The sequence below is a fragment of the Pseudonaja textilis genome, chromosome 4 (assembly GCF_049901715.1).
Source record: "Pseudonaja textilis isolate UNSWEBS1 chromosome 4, rPseTex1.2, whole genome shotgun sequence".
In the NCBI taxonomy this organism is placed as follows: domain Eukaryota; kingdom Metazoa; phylum Chordata; class Lepidosauria; order Squamata; family Elapidae; genus Pseudonaja; species Pseudonaja textilis.
The window spans coordinates 29,777,451-29,792,952 of NC_141993.1; the positions used below are offsets into that span (position 1 = coordinate 29,777,451).

A 15,502-nucleotide genomic window follows, 5' to 3' on the forward strand; every position below is an offset into this window, starting at 1 on the left:
ACTATATCTACTCAACGAAAGTAAGATTCTCTAAAACTGTAATCCCATACAATTACTTGGAAATAAGTTCCAATGGATTTAGGAACTTAAATGTAGAATCACACCATAACAAAATAAAATCATTTTGGGATACTTGTAATCATGTATTATGGTACAACCAGAATCAAATCCAACACCAAGGAACTTGTTTGGAGAGCCTTCCTCAATCTGATGTTCTCCAGATGTGGCTTCAAAGGACAACTCCCATTACCACATATCACAGTGAACATATCCTGTCTATTTTGCTTGAGATACTATTTGCAGGTAGAAATCTACGTGAGTCGTAGTTCCTGTTCACTTAGTTGTTCATGCAAAACTTTGTTGTTGTTTTGTTTCTTACCTTTGTCTTTGACAAGAGCTTCCAGCTCTTCTTTTATACTCTCATGCCAACGGGTGATGTCAACATGCAGAGAATAGTCACAGCATGCTTTACTATCTGCATTTTCTTTCCACTGGTCGTAGGCAGTCAGTAGGTTTGTTCCAGATTCAGGGAATACGTGATCAACTTGAGAAACAAATACGTTTATTTAAAAGTAAGGATTTAATTGCCCAGAATCTGATGAATGCTTTTCACTTCAAAGAATAAAGCATGCCAAAACTTCTGAAATACATATAAATATATTCAGAATAATCTAAATGTATTTATTATATGTGGGCATCAAAAATCTTCTGCAACTTTTAACAAAACCAAAACCACAGAGGCATCGAAGCATTACAGTGACTGGAGAATATGAGCTTTAATTCTACTGCACAGAATTATTGAAAGATTTTTCTCTATATATAGATAGTCCTTGACTTACAACAGTTTATTTAGTGACCATTTGAAGTTACAATGGGATTGAAAAAGTGACTAATGACCAGGGGTGGGCTTCAACATTTTTAGCAAGGGGTTCTTTGCCCGGTTGCTGGGTGGGGGTGGCCATGGTGGGCGTGGCCTAGTCAGCTTCCTGCACCATGGCGGGTGAGACTTTTTGCCCTCCCGGGCTCTGGAGGCTTTCTTTGAGACTCTGGGAGAGCGAAAATGGCCTCCCCAGGCTCTAGAGGTTCTCTGGAAGCTGGAAATGGCCCATTTCTGGCCTTCCCGAACTTCGAGAGGCCCGCTTTTTGCCCTCCCTGAATGCATGGGGACTCCTGGGAGGAGCAGGGTGGGCGGGGCCAGCCAAGATTGGGATTTGGGGGTTCTCCGAACTGCACAGAACTTAGCTAAGGTCTCTTGTAAACCCCTGTGAACCCCCACCAGCCCACCCCTGCTTATGACTGGTTTTCACACTTGTGACCATTGCACCATCCCCATAATTATGTGATCAAAATTCAGATGCTTGGGAACTGGTTCATATTTATGATGATTGCAGTATCCCAGGGTCAAGTGACCAGCTTCTGTGACCTTCTGAAAAGCAAAGTCAATGGGGAAGCCACATTCACTTAACAACTGTGTTACTAACTTAGCAACTTCAGAGATTCACTTAACAACTGTAGCAAGAAAAGTTGTAAAAAGGGGCAAAACTAACTTAACAAATGTTTCACTTACCAACAGAAATGTTGGACTTAAATTGTAGTCGTAAGTCAAGTACTACCTGTAAAGGCATTTTATACGTATGAGTGATATAAATGCATCCACGTGCAGTTTAGGGGAATTACAGCCTTTTATTATTGAGTCTTGAACTTAATCTGAATTTGCTCAACTTAGAAGACAAAGAAAATCTTTACTAGGGTAAAAAACCAGAACATATAAAACTCACTTGTGTAAAACAGTTACAGATATATGGATAAGCGCAAATCATAAAATTAACTGAGCATATCATTTGACTGTGCATTTTGCATATAACAAAATGAAGTTATGCTTAAAATATCAGGATTACTGTTATTTGCAAGTTAAAAGTACAGTATAAATAAAGGCAGTCAGAATGACTGGGAAATTTATTTAAAAGTGGGCTTATCAATTCTGAACATATACCAGCATAAAGCAGGCAATATAAAGAAATGAGTTCCATGATTTTTTAGTAGCTGCTTTGCTGCATGGGCAAAACTTTTACCCCAGTGATTGCTGTACGAAGGTCATCAGATCTCTGTTGTGGTTTTAATTCAGATCACATAACTCTTTCACTTCAAATATTTGAATAACTTAAAACATGTTGGCAAGTTAGAGCTTCCTAATTTGAAATGAAGAGGAAAACAGCTCTTTGGTTTCCAAGTTTCCTTTAATTTTCTTAACAACGGGTTCTAAACAATTCTATTATGGTCTGCAGGTGAGTACAGGTGCAGAACTTGGCAGGATGCCTAGTCTTAGAACACACTGGGTAGTTTTGAAGTACAGAATGAAACGGATCTGATCTGCTATTCAGGAACCAAAGAGTCTCCCACTCCACCCCAATGCTTCTGGGGCTACTTAGGAATAACCTTCACATGGTTGCCTTTCATCAGAAACAACATTTGAACATCAGACATGCATTCCTTGCTTTGTTCTCAGATTCTCGGCTAGATGACTTGAACCAGTCTGTGATGACTGAACTCTAGATTGACAGGGACAACTTTTGTTTTATGTCATTGCCGTACTCCTATTTTTTCCAGACCTGCATGTTGTTGGTTTGTTCCTTTCTAAGCCTCCTTTTATTAGTTATGGCTACAACTCCGGACTAGACTCCGTGAACCTTTAGCTATAGACTTCTAAATTCTGCTTCAACCCACTAGACCACCAACATTTCACCCTGACTGATACAGTAACAATAATTTATTAAACTTGCATGCTGCCTACCTCTGAGCCACTCTACCTCATTTTTCCTACTTTTATCTTGCAAGTTTTATATCTGCTCAATCAGACACTATAGCTGTCTTGTTGGTTGTATGAGTTACAACCCATCACTAAACCAGTTGCAAATTTGCTACTGTGCGATTGTTCCATCTAGAGCAGGACAAGTACATGGCAAAATGACTACATACGTATCATAGTGGTTCCTCCTGCAAGAGCTGCTTTTGTGCCTTGATAAAAGTCATCAGCAGAAGTCATTCCCATCAAAGACATCTGTAATCTAGTGTGGACGTCTATTCCACCAGGTATAACTAACTGGCCATAAGCATCAATTGTTTTCACACCTCCAGGAACTATCAGGTTTTCTCCAATTTGCCTGAAAATGACATTAAAAATTACACCTTAATAATTTCATTCAAGGGAAACAAGACTTTAAAGATATTCAGCATAACTGAAATGCCCTGAAATTGATGGAACATGTGAATAATGACTTGTCCTACTGAATGTAATGAAAACCAGAGGTTTAATTCAGTAAATTATATTTTCTGATGTTCACAGGGTTGCTTTTAGTTATCTTTTTTTTATGATTAAGAGACACTTTTAACATAAAAATGTCTCAAACTCACAATTATTCAGCTCTACATAAAGAAGAGAAAAAGTGCCACCTTGGGGCAACATTTCTGTCTAAGTTACAGATATATTTCTTTTGAGGTCAATATGCTGCTTTTCTAAACGTTAGTTTCCATAAAGATAGAGTAGAAAATAGTGGGAAATTCGGGGTTTTGGTGGAACATCAGTCAAATCACTCTATACAAATAAAACGTAAACAAGCTGTTTCACGTTCAAATGAAGTGTAGTTGTAATCTAAACTACAAACTAATTTATTCAAAATAAAGCACCTTAAAATTAATCTTGATCTAGAGTTCCCCATATGCAAATATCTACTAGCTTGCTTCAACCCAGTGACTTCCAAATGTAAAGGTCCCTTCCAACTCTGTTATTCTATGATCTATCTGGACTATTAACTCTTAGGATTCCTGCCGGTATGGCCAATGGGTATAATGGTTTGGGAAGGCTGTTATAACAATAGCATGTATTATTTTGATATAAAAATATCAACAGAGTTAAATCATGTAACTGTTTCCTGTGTATTATACAACTTTTTGAAGCAAATATATGTAATCAAATCACCAACTTACTTAATCAGACCATCTTCCACAAAGATATCTGCATAAAATGATTGATCGTCATTGACAACCTTTCCTCCTTTGATGAGTAACCGGTCAGTCTAATTTAAGTAAACAAACAAAACATTTCCAAGGTAACTTTAGATGTTTCATTCAAAGGCCACCTTAGGTATATAATCAGAAACCCAATGCATGTAGAGTATAGATTGCCATACAGACACAATCTTCAAATTCTGAAACATGCATTTTATTTAAATGAAACATAGATAACAAAACCATTTTGTGCATCCTTGTCATTGTGAATTGGCCAGTTATAATTTGAAAAATGTTCATTTATGAATTTTAAGGATTGTCCCATTAATCTATGAAAGAGGAAACAGAGCTCTTAATACAAAGGGAAAGGTTTCCTACATTTTTCAGCCTTACAAATAAGGAGGGTTGATTGTTTTCTCATGAAAAGCCTTTGTTTCTGCTCTCTCCAGGCCTCCCTACCATTTCAAATGCTGTCTCCAACACAATGAGATACAGACCAATGCAGGCTGTGGCATAGCTACAAAAAAGGGGCCGGGGTGGTGGTGGTATACTTCTCTAGTCAAATTGTTTTCTTTTCTTTTCCTCACTAAAATGACTATTTTTTTTCTTTCATCTGATGTTCTTAGATAAAAAAATAAATGTTAAAATACCATACTTTCTATGTTCTCTGTTTCAATGAGCACATGGGAGATTCCAGGATCTTTTCAGTAGTGACAGTCTAGGATAGGAGGCTGCTGACAATTTTTGAAACTTCTGTAATCTTTACTTATCAAGCAAGGTATCAATTGATAAAACAGACACAGACAGTCCTAATCTCAAAAAGAACATCATTTCCATCAAAGAAATATACAAATTTTGTTATGTAAAACAAAATCAATAATATTCATTAAGCAAGGAAGAAAGTAGCACAAAAAAGAAAACAACTTTTTATTTTAACACAACTCCATTTTTTTTATCCCAAGCAGAAATGTATGGCTAAAATTGTCTTGTGACTGAAACTTTATTGTAAAGATACTTCTAAAGATACACGTGTGTTTGCCTTTGTTTCAGAAAAAATACTCTCATCACTAGTAGTAGGAGCTGACACTGAATTAATTGGACATAATCAGTCAACACTGGCTTCTTTATTAAACTGAGATGGATAGCAGGCTAGTCATGTTCAGTCTCATAGTCATATGGAGCTTAGGTTCCTAAATGCAGACTCACCCAAAAATGTAGGTATGGAAGGTAAATAATCCATAATGGCATTTTTCAAGGTGTTAATAGTCTAAACCTTCCTTTGCTTCTAACAGGTAGTCCTCAACTTACAACCACAATTGAGCCCAACATTTATGTTGCTAAATGAGAAATTTGTTAAGTGAGTTGTGCACCCCATTTTATGACTTCTTGCCACATTTGTTAAGAGAATCAATACAGTTGTTAAATTAGTAATCTGATGTTAAGTGAATCTGGTTTTTCCATTGACTTTGCTTGTCAGAAGGTTACAAAAGGTATTACATGACCCAGGAACACTGCAACCGTCATAAATGTGAGTCAGTTGTCAAGCACCTGAATGTAAATCTCATGTCCATGGGGATGCTGCAATGGTCATAAATGTGAAAAATTGTCATACGTCATTTTTTTCAGTGCTGTTGTAACTTCAAGCGGTCACTAAGTGAACTGTTGTAAGTTGAGGACTACCTGTAATCATAGAACAGGTGGTCTAACACAGGTGAGTTGAAACTGTGATCCATGGGCCACATTTGGCCCTGGACAACCAGTAATGCAACATAGGAGTTTAATAAAAATTTAAAAAACTAAAAGAAGTTTGTTCAACTATTCTGTTTGAATTATAACCAGGGAAAACTAGAGCCAACCTATATTTACTTAGCTTCTTTTCAACTCAGATTTCCAGAGCTGGTTTGCTCTGGCTCATACAGCGGAAGGAAACATTTTTAAAGAAACCCTTTAGTCAAATACTTACAAAAAAACCTCTTATATCCTTAAAGCTATATTTTTTACTCAAGAGGAACAGTGGAATATTATCGAAGAAAAGAATCAGCCAAGTTATTTAACATTAGATGGAGAACTGCAATAGAGAGGGCATGCAGAAATGGAATTCTTCCATTAAAGCATTTTAAGAGTTTGTAAGTTCTAGGGCCATTAGAAGAACAATGGTTCAGCAGCCAAGAATAAATGGATAATGCATAAATGAATTATGATAATGCATACTTAAATCTCAACCCCATAAACCTTAAGTGGCATTAGAATATAATCAAACATATTGGCCAAAATAATGGTTAGGTTCAACCAGGAAAGATTAGACCAATGAATTTAATTGGGGAGAAGTATTGGGAGCTAATTGTCCCTTACCAAACTTCCAAATGAATATGCCAAGAAGCTTTGGGAATAACTATTCTGACATTGTCATGGACTTTCTTTTCCCTTCAGAATCCTGATTGGTAGATTACATGTTACTTCAAGGAGGTTTATTAATAACTCAGCATTTTCATTTAATTCAAACATAATTTACTGTATGAGAGTCTGCGTATCCTTACTTACACATCTTTAAAAAGCCATCAGTGGGCCAGAAATTAGGAACTTTTAGCAAAATATAGGGAAAGAATAAAAATATATTGAATAGTAGCTTTAATATCAGGCTCTTTTATATGCATACTCAGAAGTAAACACCACTAAGTTTCATTAAAAATCATTCTTAAACTGGGAACAGGACTTCAGTCTGAGAAAAAAAGTATACAGACTATTAATATTAAGGTAAACCATAAGCATTATGTAACTGTGTTCCATAAATAGAAGTATGCAGATGTACAGTGATGCAAGTGATTATTTTTTGCTCCTCCCACTGATGAAGAAAGGGTGGCAACAGAAGAAACATGGGATGTACTAAAATTGAATCCCTAACAGCCACCAAAACGTTGATCCCTTCTGACACAACACCCTTTTGTGCTAAATGAGCATGGAAACTCAACGTATATCTACTCATAAGCCTAAACTAAAGTCAATTATGCACAGGATTACACTACCCTGTGCTATATAGAGATCCAATAAAATAGATTGGAAAATACAGGTATCTAGACAAATAAAAGGAGTATGAAATAGCTGATTGATCAGCAAAACACAGAACACAGGTAAGCCATTATGAAGAGTCTCCAACTGAAGCCGAAAACACCATTGAATCCTTCTGAAGTTCAGTTTTACAGTGGGAAATTACACCCAACAAACAAGCAAATGAAGATTCCAGGTGTGTGCTACTTTCATTAGAAAAACATCTCAACCCCCCCATACAAAGTAGGGTGACTTAACACCCAATTCTACCTTGCAGGGTTCAGTGAAGATTTTTAAAGGAGATGCATCAACACATTGTATTGCTTATCTATTCCAAATGTCATCTTAATAGCTGGCATTGATTCGCATATCCTAAAAATTCTTCTTGATCTTCCGTTTGTACGGTTTGTCTGGACCAGTCTTGGCTTAATTTTTTTCACAATTCTGCAATGGTTCTAAAAGTATGTGTGTGTGTGTGTGTGTGTGTGTGTGTGTGTGAGAGAGAGAGAGAGAGAGAGAGAGAGAGAGAGAGAGAACGAACTGCCCTGGGATTTAAAAGGGCTGGACAAGGAACCCTCCCTTCAAACAATGGTAAACAGCGACAAAAATTTGTAGAGGGGGGAACGTTTTGAAAAGAATTAGCGTCGGTCCTTCCTTCTGAGTTTTGCCTACCCAACAATCTGAAGATCTTTTACTGGCAGGATCCAATCCGGGTCGGTCACCGGGGCCAGAGGTTTTGTCTTCCGACATTTCGGACTCGTGCTGGAGCCCTGGGAGACAATCTTTTATTGTTTTATAAAGACACATTGGGCGGCAAACAAACCTCCTGAAATAAAGCGGGAGATCGCTTTCCACAAACGGGCGTGAGCAATAAGATATCCCACCAAATCAGGGAGATGCGGCTTCCAAGGGGAAAAGGTGGCCTTTCAGGACAAAGCCTGAAATTCAGAGCTGAAATAGGACCGGGGAAATGCCGTCCTAAAGGCGGTGCTCTTCCATGCCTAAGCCAAGCGGGGATTCCCCCCACCAACCCACCCACTCCAAGGCCCGTGGCACCCAGCCAGGGCCTTCCCGCCTCCTCCTCCGCCAGCCGGTTCGAGTCCGAAACTCGGAAGACAAAACCTCTTGTCCTGGTGACCCAGATTGGGTCCTCCAACACGATCCCGGGACGCGCCTATTCGCCTTCATTCGTCTTTTACTAGCCCTACAGCCCGGTGGGCTTCTCCGATGAATCCGCCCGACAACTCCTCTCGTCACAACCAGAGCCAAGCCCGGTCGCGGCCGAGCAGCCTCTCTCCAAGCAAGCTCGGACGACCCGTTTCGAAGAGTTCCCGGTAGCGCTCGCCGCGAAACAGCCAAAGGCCTTTGGGACCCCGGGACTCCAGGCAGGTGGCCGGGCAAACGTCCCCCCCCCCCGCCCCACCCACACCCCGGGCAGGATCCTCGCTCTCCCCTCCCGGCCACTTCCACTTCCCGCTCCCCCAGCCCAAGTCACCTTCAGCTCTGGGCGACGAAACCAATCAACCCCCCCTCCCCACCCCGCGCGCCGCACCATCTTCTCCTCAGGGGCGCCACAGCGAGGCCCCGTCCCAAGCCCCGACCTTCTCCCCCCCCCACCCCCCAGCCTCAGAGGAAGCGGCGAGGAAAGATGCCCGAGGCGCTTCACCTCACCGTGATCCGAGGGATGTTCTTCTTGCCTTGGTAGGACATCTTCCCCTCGAGGCCGCGCCTGCAGTGCGGGAAGGAGGGCAGCGGAGGCGAAGCGGCCTTTCTGAGGAGAGAGGAGAAGGGGGTGGCGGGCGCGTGGAGGGGCGCGTTTGCGCGGGCGCGCGCGCGCTCCTCCCCGGCGGGCGGATTGTTCTGGCAAGTGTCGGGGGGTGGGGAGGGAAGCGGCGACGAGGTGGCTCGCGCTGCTCGCTCCGCCGGCCCTCAGCCTCTCTGAGCAGCTGCCTGATTAGCATTCCGCCTTCGCGCCTCCGCCAAACAGCAGACAGACCCCTCCTCCTCCTCCTCCTCTCGCTCGCCAGACGGGCGGGCAGCTCCGCTTGGGGGCCTCCCGCCCGGGCAGGCTGCCTGCAGACGCGGCCCCTTTCCTTGCCCAACAAAAGGTTCTGGGCCGCCCTCGCTTGACAACAAAGAACACGTGGCTGAGCCCGCTGGAGGTTGCTGGGTTGGCGGCGGGAACGCCCCGGGACCCCGGCTTGGTTAGGCATGGAAGGGTAGCGTTTTGGGGACTGGGTGCTTTCCTCCGCCCTATTTCAGGTCTGAATTGTCCCGAAAGCCAGATTTTCCCTTTGGAAACAGCATCTCCTTTTTGGGGGGATGGGGGTGGGGTTTCTGTTGCTTTGCGCCCGTTTGTGGAAAGCGATCTTCCGCTTTGTTTCGGGAGATTTGTTTGCCCAACCGTCTAGGAATGTCTCTTTTCACACAATATTTATCTGAAATAGATTGAGCTGTAAGGGGCCGCACGTTTATGGAAAGCGATTTCCAAACAAACATCAGACGTGTTTTACCCAACCGTCTCGGAATGTTTCCTTTTAAGCCAATAGTTTAAATTAGAGCGAAGTTCAAGGGGCAATTTATTAGCCAAGTCCCCATTTTCTCTCCCTGAGTATTAGCAACAACCTCCCGCGAAGATCTGGGAAGTCGTGTTTTTCCCAAACACGTGTTCTTTGTTGTCAAGCCAGGGTCTATTCCGTTGTCCCCGAGATTGTTGCCCCCAATCAAATCGATTACAATATCGATCTGATTGGGGATCTGGTTTAGCCAAGAGAGTCTATTCTAGCAAGAAGGGAGATTTCGATCTATAGTGGAATGCATTCATTTCAGATCCGGTGGAATATCGATCACCGAATGTTTGGGGAATGTCATTTTGCCTTAATTCCCCCTCCACGGACGGACAATACCCGTCCTTTGCCAAATGTCCGCTTATACATGCAGAAATAGTGTACCTATTTATGCTTCTGATCGAGTGGATCCTGGCCCCCAAATCCTGATCCCATAATGAATACATGCAACCTCGCAGAAGCTGTAGTTCTTACACACCAGAATCGGCGGTTGCTTTTGAACCCCTTGTTTTCGAAATCCTATGTAGAAATTCTCCAAAGAAATTGTCGTCTCCTCTTCCTCCTCCTTTCCACAGCGCCATGTCTCCCATCCTTTATTAACAGCCATAAATCAGCAATGACAGAAAGGTTTCTTTGCTACCCTTACTCCGCCCTCTTCCACCTTCGCCCGAGTTTTCTTTGCGTTCAAGTAGCCATTGAAAAGCAAAGGGGAAAAAGGGGGGTTGTCACAGCTTATCTTTGTCGAATGCTTCAGATAAAAACATTAGTGTGTCTTCTTGCCTGGCCTATTTCGCTTGGGTAGTGTTTTAATCTTGGTTATTTGTGCTGGTGATGGCTTAGGGACTTTGGTAAACGTAACCCGCTTGGTTAATTGAAGGCTTGGACGGACTACACTACACAAAGCCAGAAAGTAGGCTAATTCAGAAGGTCGGTTAAAGGCGCCGCTAAAGCCGAAGGGGTGCGCGTATGGCGCCGATTCTCTTCCTGGATCAGCTATCAGTAAGTGGCGACGTTACCGAGGGTGGTTTGTGTAATGAAACGTCTGCAATAAAGCAAGTTCAGAGAGCACCAAGGACCCCCCTGACTATCAGCTTTAGTGGGAATAAATGCGACGACTCAACTGCAACTTTATAAATGCCATCTTACACTGCAATCATATGCTCATCCCCTAAGAATAAATCCCTCTAGTAGGCTTAATGCTATTTACTATACCCCCACCCATTCCAGAGCAGCCTCGGATTCACGTTGGTATCAACCAATCAGCCGTCAGCGCCCATTGAGTTTCAAACACAGAAACCACTGCGATTGGATGTCTGAGCGACAGAGGTGGGAGACGGGACGAGAGCGTACCCGTCCGATTTAGCTGCAAATTCTGCTCCAGAAAGGTTAAGTCAAAATTCGCTCTTTTCCTAGGTATTTGCCTTGCAAAACCAACACGTGACCGATTCTTATTTCTGGTCTTTCTGTAGGTGGAAACCCCCAAAGTCCCACCAGCAGGAGCGAGAGGAAAGCCACGCGCATAAGTGAACACTCGTGAAACCTACCCCAGCAGGTTAAAGAGCGGTAACAGTGGCTGCAAATTCCATTCGCCTCTGCCCTATTTTTAGGTTGCTCCCCCCACCGCAAGGGTAGAGTAAAAAGAAAAAGACTTTAATTTAAAACCGCCCCCTGATTTAAGAAGTGGGTCTGACATATTGTGGCTGTTCAATAGGGGAAAAGACCCGCCTTCCCTGTAGCCCGTGGCGGTGCCTACTTCCCGGACAAACGCATATCTGGGTGCAAAATGCAACCTCGATTTAAACGATAGGACTGATTTTTTTTTCTACATTTAGGGACATGTTTCGAATGTTCTTCCATTAAATGCATTCCTGAAAAAAGGGCCAAGTCGAGGAGGATGAGGAGTGGCATAAGGGGAAATCCGAAAAGTTTCCTTCTTCCTGGGACGACTATCCTTCTTTTCTCCCTTACCTGATGGCCACCGGTAGGCAGCTGCTCCGTAATCCCAGGTGAAGGCGGACACGGCTCTGGCATTGAGGTCGTGGGGAGCGCAGTGTTTTGACCCCCATGGCTGGTTTCGACCTGCTCTTCCGATTCACTGGACTGCTGGCTGGAGTCTTCCCGGTCAAGCTTCCGGCTCTCTTTTCTTTTCTCACAACCGAAAGAAGCAAAGTTCAGGGTTTTGTTTTCAAAGGCGCCCTCTACGTTGCAAAACATGCCTCCGTATTTCTGCCTGGGCTTGGGACTCCCGGCGCCCAGGGCCGCGAAGTAATCGGGCAGTTCTTCTTTCTTCTCCGGCTGCTGCTCTCTTCGCTCTGCCATGGCTGCTTGGGAAGCAGGCCACCCTCTTGAGCCGACTGGAGCCGGGAAATGAACTGAAGCCGGAGATTTAGGGGAGGGTCACAGAAAAGCCAGGGGTTCGGCTTGACTTTTCCTAACGAATCAGTTCGGCGATTCGTTAAGCCTGGTAGTAAGCCGGGGTTTGACAGGGAGCTGTCCAAGATATATGGTGCTGAAACAGACGCGTCAGAGAAGTTCATTAGAAGGACATCTCGGCGGAAGCCCACCTACGGGAGAATTTCCATTGCTGTCAGTTATACTGCTTTTCCTCTTGGGTGGGGTTGATTCAACTCCACTTTGCTTTTGCTGGATCTGAGATGATCTCAGAGAAAAGAAAATGCTACTAAAATGTAGTGACAGCTATTAATACTGGATTAACTGTTAAAAGGATATAAAATAGATTTGCTTTGATTTTGTCCTAAAAAAAATGTTAGCCAAGGATGTGAAATATTATTTTGTCAAAACATTCTGACTATATTGGCTTACTAAATTCTGCATATTCTTAAGTCTGTAAACTTTGATAAATCTCAATTTTATTGTTCTAAAATTTCCAAATTGGAAATAAATGCCCATGTTAATAAATATGGGCTTCTTTACTAAGTACTCTTTTTCTGTTTTGTCTTCCCTTAATTTTTATCCAATTTTTCTACAGAAGAAAACTAGTAAAACAGAAATTATAACTACACTTTCAACGTTTTTGTAATAGTTCTTTAGGGGTAGTGCTCTTCCCTCTCCTATTTAACATCTACATGAGACTGCTGGGTGAGCATACCTGTCATCATGGAGTGAGGTATCACCTAGTGAATTAAGTGATGCTGTGGGACATCCTCTCTTGGTGTCCGGAGGCTATGAGGGTTTGGATGGGAAACAAGCTTCAACTGAACCCTAGGATGAATGTATGCATGGGTTTTGGAGGTCTCTGATTCTAGCAAGACACCACTGTGTGCAATTTGGAGGTCTATCTGGACTCAGGACTCATGCTGTATGAGGATGGCCAGGAGGATCTTTGCACAACTCTGTTTTGTGTACCAGATGTAGGGGTCATGATCACCCATGCCCTGGTCACCTTTCAATTGGACTGTTGCAATGTGCTGTACATGGGACTGCCATTGAAGACACTTCAGCTTGTGCAAAAGGCAGAGGCACAAGCAGTAACAAACAAGCAATTGATTCTGATGGCAGAAGCTTAATTTGGGGGTACCTAAAGCTTTTTGATATGTGCAAAAATATCCATCGGGTCCCATGTGTATAATTAAGAAAATAAAAGTATTGCCACTAAGCATGTGATAGCGTTGCTTTAGATTTTTTTCCTATTCTATCTAGAGCAAAACAAAGTACTAAAGTAGTTATAGGTTTTAAAATATTTTTAATTAAAAGTTTACAATAATTTATGTACTTTACAAATGAATAAAAAATCTCTGATATATAGGATATGAATCAAAATACAAAAATATGTGTAAAATTTTGTACATACAAGCCTACTTCAGGCTTATCAATATCTTTTAGCACAGAACTTGTATTAAGGATATGATTTTTGTGAGATTACCTTAAAAATAACACAAATAGAACATGGCATATTTACCATTGGGGAAAAAGTTATCCTAGATGCATTTACTTTATACAAATATTTACAGTAAATGTTATCCGCCGTAGAATTAATATGTAGCTATACTATACATATTCACAGTATGATTTCCTGAGTCTAAACTAAATCCATTACTGTTGAGAAACACATTTTGCACTGTAAGTTTCATAATGATTTTACTGATGTATGATGATTTGGCACCTGTCCACCAAAAATAACTTTGAGACAACATTTTCTACACAAGTATGTAATGTTAACAAGCTGTGTAAGGCACTCAGGGAAAAACAAAGGTATTTAGTGAGCTGAATATTTCTAAATAACAGCTACAGTCCTTCCAACAGCTTGAACAACAGGCATTAAGTCTAAAATACATAATATACAGTCACTGACAAATTAAGCAGCAATTCACATGGATTTTACATTTAGCCCTGATGGAAGAATGACCCAGAAATATGCCCCTTCTGGAATTAGTAAGTACAAACTATGCATGATATCGCTGACAGTGTGATGTATTTGTTAAGGCTTTTCTGAAAATCTGATATTACAATTAAAGGTACTTATATGAAATCATTTTCTCCCATTTTATATCAGCTATTTTCCTCTATCAGGCATAAAAAGGATATAACTGCAATGAAGTTCAGACATAGTCTCAGCTCACGAACTGTACAGTAGATGTGCTGAGACTGAAAATGAATTCCAGATAATTATTCTCTATCACAATTAGGAAATGTAATATGAATTGGATTTTTTATGCTTAAATTCCTCTTCAAATAGACTCAGCTCATATAAGGCCTTCCTATTTACTGAAATGACGGGACAGTGCCATTAAGATTGCACACAATTTGAGTAGATAAATTGGCATGTTCCAATCAATGAAGTTAGTAATTCTTCCTCCTCTGCCTTCCCAAATACTGGTTATGCATCATCAGTGAAGTACTGAGTACGCTAGACTTTTATAGACAATGCACACATAAGCTGCATCTAATATCAGAAGCAAAGTGCACCAGAACAGTACATGATGTTTTATGTTGCCATGATAAGTAATACCATCTGAAATATGCAGAATAGTTAAGGCTACAAATTTATACATATTAACATAGGATTAAGCCTTACTGAGTGCAGTGGGATTTCTTTTAGGGCAAACATTCATAGAATTGTACCCAAATTAGAAAGGCAGAGTTACATATGTACACCTATGTAAAAATTAAACCAACACAGTTTTGCTTGATTGCTTAGTTATTGCACTATCAAAGGAATAATGAATTTAAGCCGTAATTCTAATGCCATAATTCTTGAACATTCTATTAAAATCCACAGGAAATATATTTATCTAAGATCAATAAGTTTGGAGGCAGCTTTCTGAGCAGGATGAGAAGCTGAGGGAGAAAGTGACATTGGGAACCAATTTAGACAATTACAATGGACTTATGGTGTTTTTTCCCCTAACATAGATACATTGGTAACTTCAATCTCTGCCCAATTCTCTGTGCTAAACTATTCTGTGGGATAGTGGTGAGCATAGACTGCAGAGACAATCAGGGAAGCAATTCTGAAAAAGGAAAATAAGAACATTGGTTTGTGTTAAACCCTTTGGAGGAAAAATGCTTTTTTTCTGTTCCTTCAGGATAATAGTTTGAAGCAATCTGGACCAATCTTTGTAAAGGTGAGAGGAACCTCAAAATGTCCTCTATCTGGGTTCAGATGTAGTTTGATATACCAAAAGGCAGTGAAAAGGTCCTGTTCTGCATCCTTCAAATGAGGAAAAAGTGTCATTCTTCAATTAGTACTGGAAAATAGTATATATGCATGCTACTTTGCTATGATGCCATCTCTGGAGTCCAGTGTTATGTTAGTACAATCTAGGGTTGAGTATCTACTCCTTTCATCATAGACATATTTGTTTAGAATTAAATTGTGATTATTTCATGGGATTTTTTTCCATTAATTAATTTGTGGAGGACTT

General features: G+C 41.3%; 1 protein-coding gene across 4 annotated transcripts in view; it reads right to left on the minus strand.

Annotated features, from left to right (window-relative positions):
- The window catches only part of DPYSL4 (dihydropyrimidinase like 4), a 30,907-nt gene extending 18,971 nt beyond the window's left edge, over nt 1–11,936 (minus strand). For 2 of the 4 annotated variants that reach the window (XM_087932496.1, XM_026710504.2), the window contains exons 1-4: nt 11,586–11,936; nt 3,985–4,073; nt 2,977–3,161; nt 380–544 (exon numbers count right to left, since the gene is read on the minus strand). In XM_087932496.1, coding sequence (XP_087788622.1) covers nt 380–544; nt 2,977–3,161; nt 3,985–4,073; nt 11,586–11,936 — 790 coding nt within the window. Of the gene's footprint in view, nt 1–379; nt 545–2,976; nt 3,162–3,984; nt 4,074–8,721; nt 8,888–11,585 lie in introns of those variants that run through there. The other 2 variants (XM_087932497.1, XM_026710506.2) reach the window with 2 other exon arrangements.
- Nucleotides 11,937–15,502: the final 3,566 nt, after the last annotated feature.